Raw genomic sequence first — 25,948 nt, forward strand, 5'->3', positions numbered from 1 at the left:
AAATAGTTTTTTAATTATAATATTTCTGGCTTAAATTTAATTATTGCTATAAATCATTAAAATTCTTGCACGAAAAGAGTTCCCACCTTTTCTTGTTAGCACTACAAAGTTGCGAGCCGTAATTAAATTTAGAAAAATTCCATAAATGCCAGCTTAACGAATTTATGCGACTAACATAGTTAAATACATACATACATACATATATATATACATACAAACACACATACTTGTACACGTTTATTAAATCGCTCACAAACATGTTGGGCAGCAACCGAAAACGGCGGCTGGTGATAATAAATTTCTTGTAAATGTAATTTATTATGCAATTAGTTAAACACTTAAACTGGTATGCGCAACAACAACAACAACAACAGCAGTAGCATAAAATATGCGAGCAAATACAATAAGAACACGAAGAGAGAGAGAGAGAGAGAGAGAAGGGAAAAAAGGAAAATCTGTGTTAACATTGAGAAAAGGTACGCTTGCCTATTCACTTGAGTTGGTAGCACACGGCGTATACGCAACATTCAAGTATATGGCGCTCTGCTCGTAGAAAGTTAGTCTTCACAAGAACATGCGCTTAAAAAATGTGAAATTAATTGCAACATCTGCTGTTGACATTAAAACGCACGTCAAGTTTAATAGCGCTTACCCGCATCAGTGCTGCCTCCCCCTCCCGCCACCAACCAGCAACAAATGCTAGCTACATATATTATTTGTGTGTGTGCGTTGTAGGCCGCACTTGAGCGCTTGCCATTCGCAGTATGCAGAGCACTTAAGCGCCAAAATGGTATGTTGAAAATACTAAAGAAGAAGCAGAAAATGAAAAAGAAGAGGAAGCAAAGAAGAGCTGAAACGCTAAAAGGTGGGTGGGCTTGGCTCGAGTTGGCGCGACTTGAATTTTCAATGTCACAACAAATGTGGTATGTGCTTGTGTTAGTTGGAGAAGAGTCCCTCTGCCACCGGTTATTTGCTTACATAACAAGGAAGGCCTAAACGGAATGAACATGACCTTGAACGCGTAACTGCCGCACATACAAATGCAAAAAATGCTAAGAGCGCTGGTTTTAGCGGAAAAAAGTTGGCTGAAAACATACTCGAAAATGCAAAAGCGCTGCTCAGGAATAATGTAAACAAAAGGCACTTGTGAATAAAAAAAAGTTTGGAATTTATGTTGCCAAGTGATCTACAACCACGGCATACACGCATTTATACACTTTTGTTGGCGCACGTGTGGGCATATATTCGCTGTGCTTTACCCCCTTTACAACCATTTGCCACAGCATACCGTATCGTTTTGCTACAATTTGTGGCAATAAATTGTACTAACAACTACTCAAAGTGGCCATAAATGCGAATTGCAAGTCTCATTTCAATTGTATTACGCTGCGCAGATATTTATGTATCCGCTGTGAGTTGTGGAGCGCCTATATGCCGCTGAGTTATTGCAGCGTTACGTACGTTTAGAATGATTTATATGCAACTGCAATGCGTATAAATCAAATGAAGTTGGGCAACTTGCTACCAAACGCAGTTGTCACTGCCGTGTGCCGGCGGGTTACTGATATACATTAAGTTTTTAAATGCGCGCGTTGATGGCGATAACTCTTGTTTGCAGATTTATGGCATATGAAGCGAAATATTTGCGCAAATATAATAATAATTGTGAATATTAGCGGCTAAGTGGATATTTTACGCTATAATATTGATGCAAAGTTTGTAAGTAATGCTATGCACGTAAAATGAGTTGAAGCAAATTCACTAAATATTTGATTTCAGACTTACAGAGCGCTATTTGTAGACTTTAAGTGCTTTGAAAATACTATATTTGCTGAATTTTGGTTACAAAAGTGTTTTTAAAGCTTTTCAACCAAATTAAATTTTTTGGAGAGTTTGGAGATTTTTGTTTTTAGACTTATATAGCGCTATTTGTAGACTTTAAGTGCTTTGAAAATACTATATTTGCTGAATTTTGGTTACTAAAGTGTTTTTAAAGCTTTTCAACCAAATTAAATTTTTTGGAGAGTTTGGAGATTTTTGTTTTTAGACTTATATAGCGCTATTTGTAGACTTTAAGTGCTTCAATAATACTAGCTTTACTGAATTTTTGTTACTACAGTGTTTTTAGAGCTTTGCAACCAAATTAACATTTTTGTAGAGTTTGGAGAGTTTTTCAAAACTGCCGCCTTTACTCCCATTGTATGATATTAGTGCCAAAAATACATTTTGTAATTAAAATACGAAGTTTTTTGCTATTGGAGACTTTTGCGAATCTACCAAAATACAATTTTTCATGCTACTTTGCGCCTGTGTTTTCAACAATCGATCAAAATACGCACATTACACAACAACTCCAATCAATAAACACATTTTCTTAGCGCATCAGCAGGTTTTTGCACAAAGTTTATTAACTTTTTTGCGAATTTTTCATAACAACCTGCTTGCGTAGCATAAACAGTAGCCACTTGCCACGCCATAGGATAGCAATAAACACCTATTTTCTCCTTTCAACACCTCGATAGCGACTGCGCCATAACCAAAGGCGATTAATCAATGCGCAACGTCAATACACCCCCCACCAACCATAACACACACACTCTCCGCGCTGGCGGTGGGCTGGCGCGTGTCGGCGACAACCGATAATCCGTGAATGAAATTGAAAATAATCCAATTATCGCCAGCATGTTTAATATACATAAATTTCACCGAGCACTGATAAGCCATGTCAACAGACCAGCCGAACGGGATTTGATTTAGGAAGCACAACGGCCAACGGCGCGCCATCATGCCGCCGCAACGTTTGACAAACGGATGAACTGGCTGATGGCTGGCTGCAAACAAGTTGGGCGCGCTCGCATGCATGTGTGCGATTAAGAGCAACAATTTTGCGGCTAATGTTGCATACCACATAATGCTTTTGACGCATAAATTAAACACAAACACACGCACACACATTCAAGCGAAATGTCTCTCCGGCTGCCTGCCGTTCAAGCCGTTGAGCGATTAATGTTGCATACTTGTATATTGACTATTTTATTAGGATTAGACGATGAAAGAGCCATTGGTGGGCATACATATAAAATGAAGATGCAGGCAAATAGGCGCAGCCGCCGCGCAACAACAACAATAACTGAATAAACCACAGCCGAAGTAGAGAAATGTTGCTAAGCATTTGATGTATGCAAATGTTGACAGCCGAAGTTGATTGCTGTGGCAGAGGCAGCTGATGAAGAAGTGACCACCATCGACTGAAGAAAAGGAAGAAGACCAGCTTCGACGACTGTCTTGCAATTTTGTTGCCCACAGACGCCAATGCGGCAATTTAACATCATTCAGCGACGATTTCTACGCTTCAACAGCTTTTTGTTATTACAACCGCTGCTGCTGTTGTTGTTGTTGTTGCCACTACTCGTGCGCCTGTGATTTGTGTGACTGTAATATTTTTATGAATCTTGTTCAAGCGGTTGTTATGGCTGTCATTATGGTCGGTGTATTTGTCGTTTTTGCGCATTTTTCTGGCAGAACAACTCAATTAGATGACAACATTTGCTGATAATGACGGGAAGCGTGATGAATGCGCAAGTGCTGAAGTGCGTGCATAAATGAGTGTGCGCATGCGTGTGTGTGTGTGTTGCATGCAACAAGTGACAGGCATGTGAGGATGACAACATCGTTGTTGTCTGTGGCATACGAAAATATTATCGACGCCGTTCATGCGTTTATATGACGACGAGAAGTACAAAACGAAAGTATCGAAAAAGTATTTATAAAGAAAATGTTTTGAAAAAAAACTTGAAGTATGTAAAAGAGTGGGAGACGATGACACTGTTAAACTAAAAGCTATTATGAAACTCCGCAAAGTTGTTAAACTAGAAATAGTATAGAGTTTGTTGCTGCGTGAAGTCATTGAAAAGGAAAAGCAGCAATATAATGGAGAAAAGTTCTTTTTTTAACAAAATGAGCTTAAATTTTAATAAATTTTCTAAAAAAAAAAAAATTTTGGAGACTTTGTAGAGTTTTCAAAAATGTGCCTAAACTAATTTCGAGGTGCCATTTATTAATAAAAAAGCATTTACTAACATTTTTTTATAATTTTGAGTAAGTGTAGACTTTGTAGACTTTTTACAAAAGCATTAAATTTGCATATATAATGTATGGGGAGTAGTTCTGAAAAAAACAAATAACTTTCTAGCAATATTTTAATAGCTAAAGTCCCTAAATATTTGTCAATGTAATGAAAAAAGTTGTTTTTTACCAGAATTTAATAAATTAATAAATTTAAAAAAAAAAAAATTTTGGAGACTTTGTAGAGTTTTCAAAAATATGCCTAAACTAATTTTGAAGTGATATCTATTAATAAAAAAGTATTTACTAACATTTTGTATAGTTTTATCTAAGTGTAGACTTTGTAGAGTTTTTACAAAAACATTAAATTTGCATATATAATGTATGGGGAGTAGTTTTGAAAAAAACAATTAACTTTATAGCAATATTTTAATAGCTTAAGTCTCTAAATATATGTCACCTAAGCAATTATGCAAATTTCAATTCATAAAATTTCCTATTGTTGCTTATTCATTTGTTACTTTTAACGATTTAATATAATGGGCAGTATCCGCCCATTTCTGTCACACTTCCACAACCCCGCCTCCTGTTTGCTGCATACTTTGCCACCTCTACAATTCGCATATCACTTATTTGCCGCCGGTGACGCATTTCACTTGTGGCCACCAGAAATGAAGAAATTCTTAAATCTAGCAGCCGGCGTCTGCATTTGCGCATGCGCAACGGTTATCTGCGCGTGCATGCCTCCGCATAATTCACCGCGCTGCCACTGGCGGTTTATTTGTGTTTAAGTGCGTGATTTTTTCATGCTTTCATTTTGGTTATTTTTACTTTGCTTGCCTTCCTCTACAACCTCCACCAGCTCAAGTGCCGTTGTGTGTTGTTTTGCATATTTTTTTGAAATATTTTTGCCATATTTGGTTGTCTGCTATTGCGCACGAGTTGGTTGGTCGCTGTTCTTTTTATTTTGTTGTTGTTGCCGCCGCGGCTGTCATATGCGTGTAATTGATTTTCCAAGCATGTTTCGCCTGTCACTCAATTCAGCGTGCGTCTACCGCATTTTTTGCGTATGTTTTTTACTTCTGCTGTATTTATTTGATTTTATTTTATATTCTTGAGTCTTCATTTGACTGGCATAACATGCTGATATGTCATATTTATGTCAAGCAAGAAGCTTTTAACATGTGGTACGTGGTCAGTGGAGTGAAGGTTGTGGCTATAAGGTTTTATTTGCACAGTTAGGCGAAAATGTTATTGCTTTTAATAGATATTTTTATTTTAAGGCATTTGGAGACTTATGAAAGTTGCAAAATGTTAAGTTTAGTAGATGTTTATACCACTCTAATAACTTTCATATTGAAATTATAATAGTTTGCGGTTCAATTTAAGTAAACCGACTCAAATAGTGGTACTTTATAACTTTGGAGACTTTTTCGAAAACTCTGAAAATGCTTTTTTTTGAGTTTTAAGTGAGTTTGCATGTTCAAAACATCGCTACAGCTGTTTTTGTAAAAGTGTAGAGTTTGGAGACTTTCCAAAATTGCTGCAAATAACAGCGCCGTTGAATTGTGAACCTTAAATTTGTTTTATTGTGAGTTTTAAGTGAGTTTGCATGTTCAAAACACCGCTACAGCTGTTTTTGTAAAAGTGTAGAGTTTGGAGACTTTCCAAAATTGCTGCAAATAACAGCGCCGTTGAATTGTGAAGCATTTTCATTAGTTTAATATTTGTTTTGTACATTTTTTGTTGCAAATTCTGCCATTTCATCGAAGAAATTTTTGCAAAGACTGCTAATTTATCTCTCCTCAGCACTCATGAAATATCGCTAATGCAGTTTAGCCAATAAAATTTTACCACACATTAATTTAGATAAATGCATAAATAATCAGTTTGTTTTTCGAATCAAAGCGCCATAATTCTCCAGTCGCCACTTGACAGAAATCATTCATATTTCAATTGCATACAGCACAACAACACACGTGCTGGTCATGCCTGCTTGCAGTCATACGTGTAAATCTCGCGAACTGCGAACATTAACACGAAATTTTGCACTTTGCTTATACAATTCACTCACAATTAAATTAATCCAACATTATTAGCGCGACGGTAACGGTGAATTCTTGTCGACAGCAAACGTCAAGTGTCATGCACTTGAGTAGCACAAATCAAAATATGCCAGCGTACAGCTTTAGAAATAAAAACAGGCACGCTTCAAACAACAATTGAGCGACTGTCAAAATAAATATTTCTGTTGTTGATAGATGTATGTATGTAATGTATGTATGTAGGTGTACCGCTAATCTTGTATAGAAAATGATCTTCATGGTTGAAGCGAGCTAATATGAACGCTTTGCAGTTGGGCTACATATACAAAAATTGCTGCTAAATATTGTGCAATTAACGGTATTTGTGTGCCGAAAAAAAACCGGCGAGAAGAAAAATTACAAAAATTATGTGTCTAAATGCCGCTCCACATTTAGCAAACTCCAAGCTGATCGACGAGATTTGCAAATCCAGCTGCCGGCGCATTTCAACAGCTCATACGCCAAGGCGGCAACAGCAGTGCTTAGCAATATCTCACCGAAACACACATATATAATATGCAAAGCAGCAAACATTATAGTCACAGATATCGGGCAATGCGATAGCGTGGACAGCGTGTACTTATAAATATGCATGGGCTGCACTGGCGCAGCAAGTTATTTAGTGTTGTGACTGTGGACTTGCGTTCAACTGCCAGTGGTGATGCAAATGGCACAACTAACGCCCGCCAACGACATTTCCTCTTACATATACACATATGTAATACACCAGTATTCGCTTTTTCCCAAGCTCATTTAATGCAATGTGCTTGCTAATTGCATGCAGCATTCAATTGCATATGCAATCAGCTGTCATTGGAGAATTTCTAAACTCTCCTGCCCCCGCGCACACATTTTTTTCTCGTCTCGCTAAATAAGTTAGTTAGACAATAGTTTATCGCCTGGCAATCACAACTGAAATGCAATGATGTTGTAATAAAATGTGGAGAATGCAGTCAATTGATTACTACTAGAATACACAGCCATACAATTACATATGAGTTTCGAGTAAATAAAGAAATTCAATAAAATTTACGTGACATTTTTACGAGCGATTTGTGCCAGCTACTACTCGTTATTGTTGTTGCTTTAATAAACATGCCGTTAGTAACAACCGCCACAGCTATATGAAAATCATTGCACCCTTGACCCTATGACCATTACTGTGTAATCCAACTGTAGCGCTGGAACTCGCTGGGATTTGTTATCCTTCATTGTAGACAGCTTATGTATTTGTTGCTGCTTGTAATTGTCATACTATTGCTAATTGCATTACATGGTGTGAACAGCAATTTATTGCGGTTGCTGTCATCATTAGCTCAGCAGCGCCGTCGTGATACTTGTCATCCCCGATATTACATGACAAGCTTGTATAAATTTTTTTATACACTTGAAAGTCTTGCTGGATTTATAGGAATTTAATGATTTGCTTTTTTAGTATTTACCAACCAACTTTAAAGTCATTGTTTACATATGGATTTTATGTATTTTTCCTCTAATGTATTGCAAATATTTCAGTTAATATTGGCAAACAATAAAGCTACTTTGGGTTAATTAAAAATTGTTGAGTAAATAGTCGCAAATAGATAAATTTAATGTGCGAAAAAATGCGTCACAGTTATTATTAAATAAATACACTGCAATCCCAATCTCTTCTAAAACATTTTATTTTATAGCCTTTTCACACAGCCAAATTAATTGAATACATTAAGATTGTAATTGAAAAAAAAACGCTTTTTTGCCATTCGCACTGCCGACTTCTCAATTAACGATCAGCTGTTACGATCGCTTCCCAATCCCAATCTCTTCTAAAACATTTTATTTTATAGCCTTTTCACACAGCCAAGTTAATTGAATACATTATGATTATAATTGAAAAAAAAGCAGATTTTTTGCCATTCGCACTGCCGACTTATCAATTAACGATCAGCTGTTACTATTTCTTCCCAATCCCAAACTTTTCTAAAATATGTTATTTTATAGCCTTTTCACACAGCAAAATTAATTGAATACATTAAGATTATAATTGACACTGCAGACTACTCAATTAACGATCAATTGTTATACATTTTTGTTATTGCTGTTCATAAGAAGTTGTTAACTTTCATCAGCTGATTGCTATTTTATCAATATACACAGCCAAATTTACAGCGTGAACAACAACCTGCAGAGTTGTATACCATTTTCAACTCGATTTGTATTCGATTAAGAATTAATGCATTAATATCAGATTTTTATTTTGTACGATAAATCGATCTAAACCAGCGCTTTAATCAACCAAAGTCCGCTTAATTGATCAATTAATACCTGTGCGAAAAGGCTATTTATTAGTTAATTACTTAACCTTTAGCTGCCAGATTTAGCGAATAAACTTTTAGCCAAGATAAAATGCACTTACGAAAAAGGAAAGTGATTTGTAAGGAATCAATTTTCAAATAAGGATTTAAGTACACTCGGATTAACTAAGACTACATTTAAAGCAGAAATGACTAAGTACAAGGATATATGATTTAGAAATACTAGTTTTCTTCTGAAGTTTCCAATACAGAGTGTTCGGAATAGACTAATTTTGAGACACCAATACGCTGTCATGAAACATACAGAGCCCAGGTCAGAGTTAAGTATATGTACGTTCTTGTCATCCACGCCACTTGGGATCAACTGTTGTTGGACGAGGACGGAATGGTAAAGTCCGTATATCGAAATATTAGATTACTCCATTTATTCACGTTGTCTATTGAGGACTGATTGCTATTCAAAAACCACTCTTTCTCATACTGTGAAACAGAAATATTTTTAACGAGGAAATCAAATAACAAACCACACCCAAAAATATTTAGTGTTATCTAAAATTTTCAATTTTCCACGAAGATTTAAAATTATTGCACCAGAGCACCAAATCCGATTATACAGACAAATTGTGCAAACATTCGCAGACAATTAGCGTCAAAAGGCGGCGATAAGATTCACACATCAGGCGCACAAAAGTAAAGGATTAAATTTCGGTTGAATGGAGAACTGTATGCAAATCAGGGTGTAGCGGACTGAGTGACATGATTTGCGGGCGCCTACAATTTTCGCTGCGAAACAGACTGTGAATTCGCGCGGAATGTGAGCCGGACAAATTAAGTAGCGCCAGTTTAAGGTGACGTCGATAGCGCCACTCCGGATGGGAATTAAGGCAGCGGCGCACAAATTACGAGGCTGGAGATTTTAGGTGACGCCCAAAGTGTGACCACCGGATGGGAATTAAGTCGCACAGTTGAGGTCTGCTGTCTGAATGGCTAACTGACGGTTAAAGCGGGTCAACTGTTTGGCTGACTGATTACCAGTGACAAAGACTCATTAATCAGATTCGTTTGGAACACGGCCGGCCGTATTGCACGAGCGCCGTGGTATGCTCGACTGGTGTCCGGCAGTTTGAACGGATTTCTTCAACTGCGAGAATATTTCGTTGCATATTCGCAGCGCGTGTAACTGACGGGCACAGACGTCGTACGTTGCTTACAGTACACAAATATACCGTACGTCAAATCATGTCATGTCACGTCACGTACGCATTGTTCGGTGTGTTTTGTGCGTACGCATGTTAATCGGGCCGGAAAGCTGCCGTCCAGCCGGCCCGACCAACAGCCGCCGCCAGTGCACTTCATCAATGTCCGAATGCATAAAATTCGCGTTAAAAATGCGCACACTTTGACCACCAAGAAATGCGAATGAATCTTAAATAAGAAAAATATATGTGTGTGTGTGACATAAATGGAGAAATAAAGCCGAAAATATGCAGACAAGCTAAACGCGAATCCGTGAGTCCACGGCGCATGCGCACATTTCAAAGTCAAGTCGACGCCAGCAACACGTTCGCCAGCCCATATATGAAAATATTCACACGCCACATACGAGTATGCGAACCGATATTTATGTACGCTTCGGTCCGTACACGACATAAATTCACAGAAATCAAAGCAGTGCGCAAATTGTACGCCCACGAGCACGGCACGTTGGCTTGCCGGCTGGCGGCAACGCGCAAAGCGGCCCACTCAAACGCGCGGCTATGCGCCACAGCGCCAGCATAAGTTTTCACCACGCTGACAGCGGCTTCGGCTCAAGTGCGGCACGCATGCGCCATGCGCACACAAGTTCGTGTCTACATACAGTCAATGGTGTCCCGTAATTATGTTGCAGTATTTTTATCGTGTGCTATTTTGGTTTAGCGCTGCATGCACCTATTCGGGTTGCTTTGTTTTGTTTTTCTGTCTAAAAATGGCAGACGTGCCTCTGTTTGTGACCACTCTACGCTAAAAGTAGCAAAATGTTTGGGTAAATGCGCTGTCGCGTTGAGTGACGATTTGCCACTTCAGCGCCACGCGGAGATTGGCACATAAATTGTCAGCTACAAATCGCTGACGTCAAGGTTGCATGGGATAGTCTCTGATGTTTATAGGAATAGTCTCTTAAACGGTTGAACAATAAGAAAAAGGAGCATTAGGAGCATTACATACTTCAAATTGGCTAAGACAGAGTACAAATACAATGTTTTAGTGTAGACATTTCCACGACGGATTCTCTGCAAAATTACTTCGTTATGAGAAAGTATCAGTGCCTTCATTAGGTTAGGTAGATCAGAAATATACGAGGTTCCTACTGGCACTCGAAGGAAGGTCTGTAGTGCCATGTTGGATGCTTAAAGGCCTATAATGCCTATAAGATGATACTGTCAAATCGAGAGGACTGGATGAAGTGTCCAGAGCACGGCACCAAGGAAATAATCTAGTAATTTGAGGCAGTTTTAAAGGTAATTCTATAAGAAAAATAACTTCGCAAGCAGAATATCGTAGAATTATGCAATATGGTTGTGAGTTCCTAAAAATTTCAGACCGAGCAGAACATCTTATTTTCGAGAACCCAATATATTTCGGATGCTCGTAGTACATTCTAAAAAATAACTTGTTTGTTCCAGATCTAAAAGAAACATAGACTATCCTTTAATAGGTGGTAACCTCATTTTCTTCAAACCGTCGAACCTTAATTTCAGACTAGTCCCGATCATATTAAAATATATGCGATGACGCGTCAGAGTTTAAACTGATTAGCTGCTTGGCGAAAAAAATAGATTTAGTTCTCATACGATTTCTAACTATAGTTGGAGAAATCATCATTGATCTCAAGGTTCTATAACAAGATCCTTAACCAAAGATATAGGACATTCACTCAAACTTTATAAAAAAAAGTAAAACAACTCTATTTATTATTCTGAGATGAAATTCGAAGATAAAGTCTCCACTTCTGGAGAAAGTAAGTTGGATCCCCTGGTCCAGTGTTGAAGAATCAAAGTGATATTTACTAGAGGTGCTTCTATTTCGCGATGATTGAAACAACCTACTAGAACTCTCCTCAACACACTTTTTGCTCCAATTGGATTTGTTAATTTTATTTAAAAAAAATCATAGTTCAACAATTAAAATTCCATTTGTACAACTTAAACTGTGGACCACAGGTCAAAGTAGCAAAAATGGCAGCAACAGCAACAACACTTGCCCTTAATCTTGAATAACAAATGTAAATGATTATTGAACGAGGCGATCCAACGCACGCCAGCCGATTGTACTAGGCGCAACACCCAGCAACAACAATTGCAAGAGAAACAACAAGAGCCACAAGAGCAAGAACAAAGTGAATTACAACGAAACACAAGTAGCGCCAATAATCGAAACGAATGAATCGCAAAATGCAAATTCAATTTGTAGCCGCTTTGCAGCTGAAGCGGCAATAAACTGCAGCGGCCAGCCACATAAATAACCCAAAGCAAGAATTGCAACGCGCAGAAAAAGAGGCAAACAAGAGTGCAGTGGAAAAATAACAAATGAGGAACAAAAACAAATAGCATCTGATAAAGTAACAACAACAAGCAACAAGCAAGCGGCAGCGGCATGTCACGAGATAAGCCGCCGCGGCCCGTTGGTCGTCGTTGCTGGTGGTGGCGGTGGCTGTGTCGGTGATGGTGGCATCCGCGGCAGCAACAACACGGCGATGCTTGTAAGTGGAGCAACAATTCGCGTTCACACAGTAGCAATTGATTGAAGCCAAGGGCCAAGTGGCAAGATCACACACACACATAGACTTCGTTGGATTGTGACTACGCCAGCACCCGGACCCAAGCTAGACGAATCCACCGGAGCGCACGGCTGCATATGAGTCAAATATGAATGCATGAAGATATCAGCGCCACTGCATATTGTTGTTGTTGCTTATTGGACGCTTGCATATTTGCGAGCGCGGCAGCGACGACAATCGCGCCAATCGAACATGCAACAATTTCGACAGCTGCTGCATGTCAGCGTTGGCGCTGGCGCTGCTGAGCCACACCGGCCAGTTGGGGGCAGAAAAAGTGAGCGCTGGAGGCGCAATGTAAAACGATACATTGAAGGGTAAATTATGAGGCACTCAAGTAAATATCGAAGACGATTGGAGAATGCTAAAAATAAGCGTTTTCTTAACTTCTTGTAAATATTTTTGTATTTTTGTTGCAACAGCGAATAGAGAAAATAAGAAAACTGCAATGACATCATCAACTCAGCGAATTCATGGTAACAACGGAATTTTAATTGCCGCAAAGCGCAGATGATTTTTCATAATCATGCCACAGCGCCGCAGCAGCAGCAACGTGTGTGGTCATTTACAAGTGGCGGCGTTAAAGTGATGGAAATAACTAAAAAAAACGTGAAAGTTCGTCAAGCGTCGTGCATGCCACACAATGTTGCAAATGCGCATGAGCATGAAGCGCAGCCACACACATCAAGTCAATTAGCTGCCACTCAAGCGCATGCTGCCTGCAAGTGGTAAGAGTTCTGATTTGCGCGCGTTGCCGTTTGTGCGCTGGCGTGGCGTAAGCGCTCCACAATGCCACACCAATAAAGTGTAAATGCGCTTAAGCCGCTTACGCGCCGCGTCCGCAATCACTGCCGCGCTCGTCAAAATTTTACGCGCCGGCACTAAGCGGATTACAATGCAAATAAACGGCGCATAAAGGAGGCAAATAAAATCGCATTTTTTCGGAGGAATTCCAAACCTTCCGAATCCCAGAGGTAAGTTGCTCAATCCACCGCGCCGCTTGCCAGCGCAATTTGCGCTCAATTTATTTGCGGCATAAATTTGGCGATTTTCATAATTGTGCAACACACACACATGCACACACAAAGCTATGTGGCTGATAAATATTTTTGCAAATATCGCGTTAATTACACTTAAAGCTCCACTTCTGCGCTGTACAAGCCATGCGCGACCGAATGTTTACTATAAATGGCGCAGCGATAAGATTGACTATGACATGTGTTTGGTCACACTGGAGCGCTTGCGCACAAGTGTCACCGGCGATATCAGCGATTTACCGGCAACTGCAAGTGATTATGACTTATTTATGATTTGGCGTATGTCTCTGTGTGTCTTGCCATGTTCATGTTGAGCGCATGCACATTTATTTACATTTTTCATATTTTATATTTCGACTGTAAATAAATAATGCATGTATTGACAGTTGGATACTGGGCGAGAGCGTTACCAGCAGATTAAAGCCTGGTAGCCGTTGGGTGTCAACGAAAATATGCTTTTGATAGCAGAGTTTTTGTGAATTATTGGCTGGTTAAATTGAGGAAGTCATAAAGTAATGTACAATTTACTTGCGAGGTGATAAAAAAATTTTAAATGAAATATTTTTGCTTTTGCAATTCAAAAAGGAATGAATGATGGCACTTGCTGGTATTAAAAATTTAGTACGAAAAGCAATTTTATATGTTTCATGAATGGTTTTTGGTTGATTAAAGCGATGAGTTTATCATACAACGAGTTTTCTTTAACTCTCTTTATCTTTGAGTGTTTATGTCAAAATCTGTTAGGTTAGGTGAGGTGAAGTGGTAGATAGATCTCTGCAACTGCAGAGAGTCTCATTTAGAGATCTACGACTGTACTTTGTGACACCCAAATACTACTGACAGATTGCCAAGATCCTTATGATTCGCCAAAGCGCTTGGACTCTATTATAAAGTTCTTAAGTCGGCTAATGTCGATTCCAGTCACTTCGCTGGTTTCGCAGAAGATGTGCCTACTCGGGTGTTTTTAGTCTGACGAATGCTGGACATTGAAGGAGGAAGTGCTTGGATAATTCATCTAAGCCTTCCTCCAAGCAGCTTTGACAACTAGCGTCTGGCTGGTGGACAGTGACCAGTAAGCACCGCAATGATTGCGGCGAGATGAGCTGTTTTAATCTGCAGCAGCTGGAAGGACCGTTTTCGATCTACCGCGGTCTATAAAGACCTCGCTACTGGTGTTGGTTGTGGCCCAGCGTTTGGCGAGCTCACTTGAAGCGCTCCAGCGTAGGTGGAGCATGGACTACCCACGCGCTTCCAATCTGACTTCAATGATGTTAGGGTACTCTCTCTAGCAAGCTGGTCAGCGATTCCGCGGTGTTAATTGCGAGCTTCCGACAAAAGACTGACTCACATCTGGCAACACTGTTCAAAATTTTAATTGTCTATTAACTGTCAAATTATACATCGAGTTTGTTAAACACGAAATCTTAAACTCGAGTTTATGCAACATAAATAGTCACACGTGTTTCAATTAAGTCACAACAGAAAATTAAATTGAATAAATTGAACTATTAATTGAGTCATTTAGTGTTGCCAATGAAATGAAATTTTGTTTCAAAAAGCGAAATAAAGACCCTAATCAAAGACAAACGAATCTCTACCACCTTGTGGCTTTTTATAAACACGAAATCTTAAACTCTAGTTTATGCTGCAACATAAACAGTAACACGTGTTTCAATTGAGTCACAATGAGAAATTTCATCATAAAACTTCTGAGAAACTCCGAAGACTAAATTGAATGAATCGAACTATTAATTGAGTCAATTAGTACTGCCAAAGAAATACATTTTTGTTTCAAAAAGCGAAATAAAACCTTTAATCAAAGAAAAACAAATCTCGACCACCTTGTATTCCCCCACATATACCCCTCTCTCAATTTTTTCACGCTTTGGATTTACGATGAAAGCATAAATACCCGCTCGAATGACCAGACATTTGTCAACGAATTCGCAAAGCATTCATTGTTTATGCACATTGTTTTCAATATGCTCATATAGCATTATTATACATTATTGGAGTTCATTGACCCACATTTATCATATACATATGTATATGTATGAGTATACAATCGGTCGCATGTATTGCCATGTGACGGTGACTACTCATGCAACTGTCATTTGTTAGTTTAATTGCAAGACACTAAGGCAAGACACACTGTGTGGCACATGGAAGAAATGACACTTGAGTAGAAATATATTAAGTGTAAATATTACATACTATTTTATTTATTTGGATACGCTTCGTAACATAAATAAAATATTTTATTTTTTTTTTTGCATCGGATTACGGCGAAATTTGTTTGGAGATTTCTTTATTTTTATTGAAAAATATTAAACCAACTTGTCTTGTAAACAAGTTAAGTGACCCGTGAAGGTTTACCGTTAACTGGGTCAGTTTTTAACAAAAAAGTAGGTGTGGCAATATATTGAAATAATTTAAGTCGATTTAGTTGATGTAGTTTAGTTAGTTGATGGCGACAGTTCGTGTTATGTCAAATATAAATATTCGAGACTCGAAATGATATTTCATCGTTAACACGACATTCAAATTAATATTTAAAGTTTTAAAGTGTGAAAAATAGTGACCGGATATTTATAGTAAAAAATTAAAAAGAATATTAAAAATTAAAAAGAGAATAAAAAATATTAAATATATATTTTTTAATCAATTGAATAAAAATATTTGTTACTCATAATTAAAAAATATTTTTATGTTTTATTTGTTTAAAAAAAATGTTTAGTAATAATAAAAAAATATAATTTTAATAAATTTTATAAAATATAATTTAAAAAAATTTAATTTTATAATAAATAAATAAAAATATAATTTAAAAAAAATTTATTTTTTTTATTTAAATTTTTTTATATTTTTTTATTATTACTAAAAAAAATTTTTTAAGCAAATAAAACAAAAAAATATTTTTTTTTTTGAATAAAATTTTTATTTATTTAAAAATATATAATATATAATTAATATTTTTTTTCTTTTTAATATTTTTTTAATTTTTTACTAAAAATTTTATTTTTATTTAAATTTTTTTAAATTATATTTTTTAAAATTTATTAAAATTATATTTTTTTATGATTTAAAATTATATTTTTTTATTATTTAAATATAAATAATAATTATAATAAAAAATATGTTTAATATAAAAATAAATAAATATTGTAAAAAAAATAATTTTTAATAAACATTTTTAAATATATTTTTTAAAATTTTTTTTAATAAAAATATTTTTTATTATGAATAAAAAAAATTAAATAAAATAAATAACAATAAGAAAATATTTTTTTAATATTATTTTTCTATATAATATTTTTATATATTCTATATAATTTTTTAATTTTAATTATTTTTCTATAAAATATCTTAATAAACTCCATATACTCACATCGTATTTATTTGGCCTCATTGTACCCATTTATTTTGCATGTAATTAAGATTCGCATTCGGCTACGTTTTACAACCACAAGCAACCATTGATGAAGTTCTCGAAAAATATTTGAAATATATTCGTTATATATATTTATACGTATTTTGTTAATTATTTTAATTCCTTTTAATTTTTTATTGGAATATTTTTCGCGATATTTGTTCGATAACTGCTAGTATGTAAATTTTTAAATTATTTTTTATTTATTTATAAATTTAAATTTTTTTCAAACGACAAATAAAATATTTATTTTTTAAATTTCTAAAATATTTTTATAATTTTTTTATTGTTGTTTTTTCCCTTTTAATTGTTGTTTCTAGTAAAGTAATTGTCATATTCAATTATTTTACATTTTTTGTTTATATTTCGTATATTAATTTTAATTTTAATAAAATTTAATAATTTTTGTTGCACTTTTTTATATTCTATATATATTTATATATTTTAATTCCACAAACTTTTTTTTAAGCATCAATCTATATAATATGTGAACACTTTCGTTATGCACTGCAAGCGTTTTATTTTTAATATTATTTCGTAAGATTTTCGTATTTGTTAACTTTTGCTGTAGGTTTTTCACCAGCAAGCCAGAAATAATATGCTGCAAATTTTCACTTATTTTGTGTGTTTACACTTTTTTAATTTTTTTTTGTAATATTTTTATTTTCTTCAATAAAACTAGAGCGTTGTTGTTGCCTTTTGATTAATATTATTTATTATTAGTCGTAATATTTTATATTTTTCTGTCAGAAGTTTAGTATATTTTTTTTATTTCCTAAAGATTTTTTTGATTTTTTTTTAATCTCGACATTCAGTTTTCGCTAGATTTTGGTGAAATTTCGTTGTAAGATTAGTTTACGAAGTACAAAGTTCGTTATGCTTAGCTTTTAGGAAGAAAAGCCTTCTTTTATGCTGCAATTTTTCATACTTTTATGAATGGACATCGCAGTGTTTTACATCTGTAAAAATGAAAAGAAAATTTATTAAAATTTTGTAAAATATTTTTTATAAATTTTATCAATTTTATTTTTGTAAACTATTTTTAAAAAATTTTATTAAAATTTTGTAAAATATTTTTAATCAATTTTATTAAAATTTTGTAAAATTTTTCTAATAAATTTTTTTAAAATTTTGTAATATATTTTTAATAAATTTTATTACAATTTTGAAAAATATTTTTTATACATTTTATCAATTTTATTTTTGTAAACTATTTTTAAAAAGTTTTATTAAAATTTTGTAAAATATTTTTAATAAATTTTATTAAAATTTTGTAAAATCTTTCTAATAATTTTTTTTTTAAATTTTGTAATATATTTTTAATAAATTTTATTACAATTTTGAAAAATATTTTTTATAAATTTTAAAAGTTCCATAAAAATTTTATGAATTTTTGAAGCGTATTACCAGCGATACCAAAAATGTGTACATAAAATTTTTTTTACTAAACTTTATTGTATTATCGCCACTCAGTTTCGAAATCTACACCAAAATTATAATTTTTTTATTGGACCACTTTATAACTAGTCGGTAACTAGTTCATTGCTAATCCACTGATTATTCAATATTTTTTTCATAACCTTTTTAAGAACTACTACGGATATAATTAAAATATATGTATATATATATACCAGAACACTGCCGACAAATTCCGTTTCACCTTCCAATTTATCTAAATATTCACAAAAATTATAATTTTTGCAACTGAACCCCTTTAAAACCAGTCTATAACTAGTTTGTTTTTAATTCACTGATTATTCAGTAATAGCTATTAATTTTTAATAATTAAAAAGGACACTCTCAAACGTACAAGCAAATCCCGTTTCATCTACCGAATATCCAGCTGAAATATCCTTTCCACCTAGAACCCACCTTGTCCAACTAAAATTTGTTCACACCTTTTACACACGAAATTCTGCGACCGTACGCGCTGTGTGTCACGTCTGAACTGCCTTGTAGTGCCGAGAAAGTAACAAAGTACCGTTAGTGCAGGCGTGTTGCAGCACCACCGGTCACATTGCGCTAACTTCGGCAACTGTATGAAATTTTTTTATGGCGATTGCAGTTTCAAGTCCCTTCCTTTTTTGTTGTTTTTTGGGTGAGCACTGCCAGACGCGTAATGGCAGACAGTCAAGCATTTGGGTTAGAATGTGTGTAGCGTTAGGCGGTCAGCTGTTTGCGAAGGAGACACAGACACCTGCATACAGGAATATATATATGAATATTTGCTCACTTCACATTATGTAATTCGCATGCGGAGCGCAGGCACAAAGTTGCAAGCAAGTAGAGAGAAAAACAGTTTCACACACAAATCTGAGGCAGACATTTGTTCTATATTCTGAGTTCTACACACACAAACACATGCCGAGCTGGGTTGCGCCTCCAGCATTTAACTTTGTTGCACATCGCTTGCAACAGCTTCATTACTAATATTTCCAGCGCTTTTTATTTTTTATTTTTTAATTATTCTTAGTCAGACTTTGCAATTACGCGTATATTATTTGTAAACTGTGCGCTGTGAAAGCGCACACAGAACTATTATTATTTGAGCACACACACACACGCACAGTTGGTTGTGGCACGCAGCAGCAACAAAAATCCGGTCGATAGGTCAAAACGTTGCTATACAGCTACAAACAAACAAAAGCAACAACAAATAGACATGACAGCAACAACAACAAACATGACAGCAGTCAGCAGACCAAGCGCAGACCAACAGGCGCAACAGCAACAACAAAAACAACAACAACAATGAAAAATAGTAGCAGAAGAAAGGCAGGAAAGCGGTGTCTTGCAGCCACTGACAGGCCCCCTCACACACACACACACACACACTCATGCACGAGCGCTTATTTATTAACTCAACTGCAGATGCGTCGAGAATTCAGCCACGGCATAGTCATACACCAGCTGCGTCCAGCACAGCGGTCAGCCACTGGAGCCAAGAAATCATCAAAAATGGCAATAAACTGGTCAACGCGGCCGCTATGACTTTGGTGTTAACGTAACGTAATAGTCATGCTAGCAGCTAACCAAACTCTCCAAACCATGCTATGCGTTTTCGGGGAAAAATCGTTAGACAGCTGACACAAGCGCACACAAACACACACACACGCGAGCTCTTAAGCAAAAAGTACGAAAAAACACACCAAAAACAGTTGGCAAGCGCTGTAGGCAAGCCAAGAAAAGAGGCACGAAAATGACAAAAGCCAAAACAGTCAGCAACAACAATAACAACAATCAGCGTAGCAAATGAGTGAAGGCAGCAGAGTGGTTGGCGCTGAGACCACGTGAAAAATGCCGGAAACAAAATCGATTAGCAAAGCAGCAGTGGCAGTAGCACCAGCGGCAGTGGCAGTCCCAGTGGTGCGCTGTGTGGTATGAGCAACCACAACTGCACGATATGGCACTTGGCGTGTTTGCTTTGTGGTGTGTTCCTTTACTTGTGTGTGTGTGTGTGTTGTTGGCTCTCGCATGCCCGATCTCGGTGTGAGGCTTTGCGTGGAGCGCACAGCAAACTGACAGGTCACTGCGAATATGTGTTGCAAGTTGCTGTTGAACTAGAGGCAAGCTATTAAGACACTTATATTACTAGATATTACTATCAAAATGCAGTTCAATGCTTATTTAAGGCACAGAACCAGCTTAGTCAGCTGCTTAACGCACTTTTCGTTTACTTACCAACAACTTTAGTGTCATATATTCAGTCAAACACACAACCCAACACTAATTTCGCAGCAACTTCCGCTTCCGATATCCGCCAGCGGTCGTTGGAGACCCACAAAAAATCGTGCGGTTTTCGCATAACACTTTACCTGCCTCAGTTTGTACGCGTGTGTGCGTGAAAATTGTGTCACTATTGCCGACAACGCTTTAACACTTTTTCAGCAAACACTGCGAACGAAGGCACGTCTCACTTACGCAAGGATTTCAAGCAAAATTCTTACTGAAATCCACAAATTTCGAAGGACGCTCCAACCACAAACTCTAAGCTTATAAATTAACGGTTAACTAGCATTTTTAGACTGCACTTAAGCTGAAAATTTTCACTGCAATAACTGTTTTTTCAGCGCATCGTTTCGCTTGGAAAAATTCACGTAACACACCGAACCGAACGACAACGACGACGAAATTGATTTGTGTGTCACGAAATAACACAAATGTCAAAAAAGTACATTATTTTGTGTGGACTACTATTGGCATCCTCGTTGCTTCGTTGCGCTGCTACCGTTTGCTGTTGCTCTTCTCCACATTGCTGCGCTCTCACCATTTTCTCAAACTACCAACAACAAATTAACGGCGTTTAGTTATCATGCTGCCGACGACAGTCTTCGCAACCCACTCAGAACACAGGTGTGTTTTTATAAAGCAACGCTGTGACATACACTCACATACAGTTAATGCGAGAGAGCAAGCACATAACAAGCATTTTGCTGAGCGGCAGTTTGTGGAGAGCGCGCTAAGCGTAAAAGTGACACATCGCAAGGCTCAAAGCGGAAAAGCGAGCGTGAAAGTGCTGTGCAGCGTGAGAAAGTGTGTGAGAGAGAGAGAGAGAGGGCGCTTAAAGAGAGAGAGAAACTGCTAACAACGGGAGCGCAATTTTTCGCCAAACGTCAAAGTCGTAAACAGCTGACCGGTGTGTTGTAGTCACGTGCAAAATTGAAGCAGTTGGTATATTTGGAACTTTTGGGGGACATTTTGGGAATGACTTTTGAAGTCACTGAATATTATCAGATATTATATGTTAGTATCTGACAGTAGTCAATATATCAATGATTCCTTAAAGTCGGTTTATTTGCGAAAATGAGATTCAATCGAACAATATATAGCTTTTTAATTTCTTATTCCCTTTCTATGCTAATACTAACGTACATTTTTATAGCTCTTTTTTCACTTAGTGTCCTGAAGACTTAGGACACTTAGAAACTTTCTCGGTAGTCCTATTATCCTTTGTTTCGAAATGATATTCTAAAGCTTCGAAGCATATTCAGAAACTGGGGAGATTGGACTTTTATACTATAAACCTTCAAATCAAATATAAAGAACTCAATCTAGTTTCATCCATCAGACCCCTAAAGATCTATTAAATCACCCTTTGGCAAATCTTACATTAGTTTAGGTATCCCTGACTTCACAAACATAAAAAACACGAAGTGATGACTGACACGCTTTGGCGATCTTATCTAAAGTCACATGGACAGTTATTACGCCACTTAGAAAGCCGAAAAGTAATACACCCATCCCTTACCCATTAAAGACCGAAGCGAAATCTATATTGTTTTCTGAACTTCAATCAAATAGCAACTCAAAACATGCAACGGACTATTTCACAAAGCATTTAAAAGCCCTTTGAAAAAGCAACTCAGCAGAAAAAACGCATAAAAATACCTCACCAAACCCAAAAGCGTGTATAGCCAAAGCCAAGGAGCGTTAAATCCAGGAATAGACATGTCATTTCCACTACTTAAACGGGCATATTTTCATAAGTAAGTGGTGGTTGACTTACTGGTTAGTCATTGTAATTTAAGAACTTCAATAACGCTAGCTTTGCCAAGGGACCAAATGAAAGGCAGAATATTGTGTAAAAAGTGGGAGGTAAAGTTTTGGGCTTCTGGTTGGGGGTTCTCGCTGTGTTAGCTTATGTGCTTAAGTGCTGCATAGTTTAGTGAAAGTGACAATGCTCGATTAAATCGTTGAACACGGACCACCGCCACCATTACTACTACTAAGGACAGACAGTCTAAGGAGAATGTCGATTGAGTTTCAGGCATTGGAGTTAGGCAAAAATATGAATGATATGTCTACACCCACATGCCCAACTTTTAAAGTTAAGCAGACCCTGCAGGGATGATTTTATACTACTTTAACGAATTTTAAGATATTTTTTTGGAGTTCTGAAAGAAGAATCGAAGTTCAAGGAATGTAAGTTTCGATAAATAATTGTATTTTCAAATCTTTCATTTTCATTACAAACCATTTTTACAAAGAACATAGGATGGTATATGTATAGTAAAAGCTCACTGTTAGTTCTTTGAGATTTTTGTTTTATAACTGTTTAGTCCTGTTTGTGTCCTACTTGGCCACTGGCTGGCTCTTAAGCGGCTTTTCGCCAGGTAATAGTAGCTGTATTAGTAGTCTGAAAGGAATAGGGTGATTTGAATACGTTTCTGTTGCTCATTGCTCGCGCTAGCTTTGAGGGTGAAATATTTTGTTTTTTTTTTCGTTTGTTATTTAAAGCTTTCTGTTGCTTATCTAAATTGTTGCGGCAACGGCCTTTGGCATATTGGCGTATGTTTTATTTAGTTTTGTCTTTATTACACGGCTATCATAATTTATGGAAATTAAGTCTTTAAATATAGAAATGTAACTCATAACATTCGTTTACATATATAGGTAATAGTCAGCTTAATTTGATAGTTTTTTCAGCCAAATTATGTTGATATTAAGTTTTTAGGGAGGTGTATGAAAACAATCTCAGACACGGTGGACTTCCGATAACAGAAATGGATTATTTAACTCAACTAATTAAAAAGAGGCTCTCTTTGGTCTTTCATTGGGGAGGTTTTTTTAATGCGGTGGGTCCCAGCTCTGAAAGAGTTCGATGCTGTAACCACTAGGGGCAGCCGCGGAAGAGGCCGACCTCCACTCCGTTGGAAAGACCAATTGGAAAGTGACCTGGCTTCACTTGGTGTTTTCAGTTGGCGCCAAACAGCAAAAAGGAGGAATGAGTGGCGCGATTTGGTGGATTCGCTTAAAACGGTTCCTACGCCAAATATATATATAATTAAAATGAACTGATTCAAAAAATGTCGATAATTCGAGAAAAATGCAAACATTTATATTGAATAAATGAATCTCTGATACCATCAGCGCCGATACTGAGTGCATTAGAGTTTTGGACTATAAATTATGGATTCATTGGTACAATTATCAATCTAGTTGACTTCTAAGACTTAAAATATACATAAATCATAAAATCTTACGCCATAGAAAAGCGATTCGAGACGTTTTAAAACTTGTTGGACCTTTTTTTTAACAAAAAAATAATTTTATAAATTTTAGAAAATATGCTTTTGAAAAATAATTCGAAAAAAAATTTTGAAAATGTCTAAATGTTGAAAAAAGCTGAACTCAAGTCGTGGTGAAAAGGTACTCAAAACAATTTTCTATAATTAATAAAAAAAATAAAAAATAAAATTTCTGTTATCGAATTTGTAAAATTCCGTTTGTTTTTATGTAGTTAATGTGTATTGAGTTTCAATATTTTAATATTTATATTCAAGATATTCATAAAAAAACTAATAATAGAGGTTTTAAACTGTAATTTATGGTTTAGAATATTCGATCGGTCAAACCAAAAAATCACTATTTTTTGCCAAAATATATAAAAATCAAAAAAATATTTTTGTCTTCGTTGAAACTAACTCGACAACGCATTAAATGTTTATCAGTACGAACCGAATTTTCCATTTCCTTTAAATAAATATAATTTTTGTTTATTATTTATCGCTCTTCACGATTATTTCACCTTCTTCCTTGAACAAAATTTATTAATTTCTTAAAAAAATTAACTTTGCTTCTTTAGTTTTATTTCCAATTCATAAATATGGAAAACAAAAAATATTTTTAAAGCAAGTAGTAACAATAATAATAGCACATGCTAGCATTTGTACTAACTTTGTGCGGCACATTCACCTTAATAGTTTAACCACTTTACGGCGCGCTATGTAAGTATGCGCGTATGTGCTTCAGCCGACACGCTTCTTCACGACACTTCACTTCACTCCACGCTGCACTTTGCATTGCTTTTCATTATCTTTTTCCCCATCCGTTAATGGTTGTTGTTGTTCACTTTTTCTTTGCACACTTTTCTTTCGATATATTTTTCACATGCACAGACACACATCCACCACTGATGTTGTTGTTGTTGTATTTATATGTGGTTATATTTATTTTTTAATTTATTGACTTGTTTGCTTATTTGATATTTTTAATTTTTTTTTGCCGCGTCTCCGCACCGACGACACACGGCTGACGATTGACTACGGCGATTCCGGGCCCGCAATATTGAGGCGCAACGGTGGTACCGCGCTGGGCTTCTTCCACACAATCCACAATCACTGTGGCAGCCTTAATACACTAGCACTAGCACTGGCACTGGCATTTAGCACTCACTTGTACGCTAGTGCGTCGCACTACATTCAATACATTCGTTAATAATACGTTCTTCGGCGGTCTGGTTATTGGTTGGCTGGTTGGTTGATGATGGCGATGGCGTTGTGTGTTGTTGTCGCCAGCGGTGTTCCACAGCGTGTTCGGAGTGTGTGAACCCAACTAAATGCGATACGAAACTGAGGCGCAGGCAAAAAGCGCACAACGTGTAGTGTCAGTCAATCGTTGCTCTTGCCCTGGCCTGGCCTAACCACCAGCGCCCGGCTGCGCGGCAGCATGGCAGCAAGTCGACAGTGTGGATGAAGTGCGCCATGCGTTCGGCTGTGTGTGCGTGTGTGTGTGTGGTGTGTTTGGCGTGTGGAGCAACGCAGTCGCAATGCGAACCAAAGTCAAATAGTGTCGTGGCAGCGCCGCAAAGACAGTGTAAACACGAGTGGCAGCCGGCCGATTTAGTGGTCGTGATGGTGGTGGTGGAGCAGTTGCGGCTTGCGGCAGCCGCGTCGCATGCAGAAATGGTTCGACGAAGGCAATGAACAGCACAGGCTAATAACAGCGGCTGCGACGACGGCAGCAATACAAGCTACTGGAAGCACTTGCATGGAGAGACCACAGGCGAAACTTTTCGTCGTCGGCAACGTCGTCATCGTCATCGTCGGCAGTGGCGAAGTGTTAATGCGGAGTGCGACCGCTACCTTAAAAGTAGTAGCAGAAAACAGTGGTGTAATTCGGAAGTCAGCGAGTTTTAAGCTTTTCGAGAAATTTTATTTGCAAGCCTAAAAGCTTCGCTCGATAACCTTATAAATTGTGTGTCAAAATAACAGCTGTCAAACGGAGCATTTTGACTGACAGATTAAGCTTCCTAGTTGAGTCTACTATTTTGTCTCTCAAGATCCCTACGCTCCCCAAGTTTTACGGAAGGGTTTTTGTGAGATCGAAGAAATTTGGTGTCTTTATGGCGAGTTTGTAGTGTAATTAATTTCATCTGAGACATGAGAAGAACTCCAAAAGCTTCCCAGGAAACATTGGATGAGTAAATGGGTAGGTAAGTTGTT

General features: G+C 36.7%; 1 protein-coding gene across 3 annotated transcripts in view; it reads right to left on the minus strand.

The window, feature by feature from the left end:
• The window catches only part of LOC105215648 (probable serine/threonine-protein kinase DDB_G0267686), a 159,400-nt gene extending 134,364 nt beyond the window's left edge, over window positions 1-25,036 (minus strand). Inside the window, exons 1-2 of one of the 3 annotated variants that reach the window (XM_054234878.1) lie at window positions 24,420-25,036; window positions 16,683-17,683 (exon numbers count right to left, since the gene is read on the minus strand). In XM_054234878.1, coding sequence (XP_054090853.1) covers window positions 16,683-16,684 — 2 coding nt within the window. In that variant the 5' untranslated portion in view covers window positions 16,685-17,683; window positions 24,420-25,036. Of the gene's footprint in view, window positions 1-16,682; window positions 17,684-20,405; window positions 21,204-24,401 lie in introns of those variants that run through there. The other 2 variants (XM_054234876.1, XM_054234877.1) reach the window with 2 other exon arrangements.
• Between the last annotated feature and the right edge of the window lie 912 nt (window positions 25,037-25,948).

This window comes from Zeugodacus cucurbitae, chromosome 6, assembly GCF_028554725.1.
Source record: "Zeugodacus cucurbitae isolate PBARC_wt_2022May chromosome 6, idZeuCucr1.2, whole genome shotgun sequence".
Classification (NCBI taxonomy): domain Eukaryota; kingdom Metazoa; phylum Arthropoda; class Insecta; order Diptera; family Tephritidae; genus Zeugodacus; species Zeugodacus cucurbitae.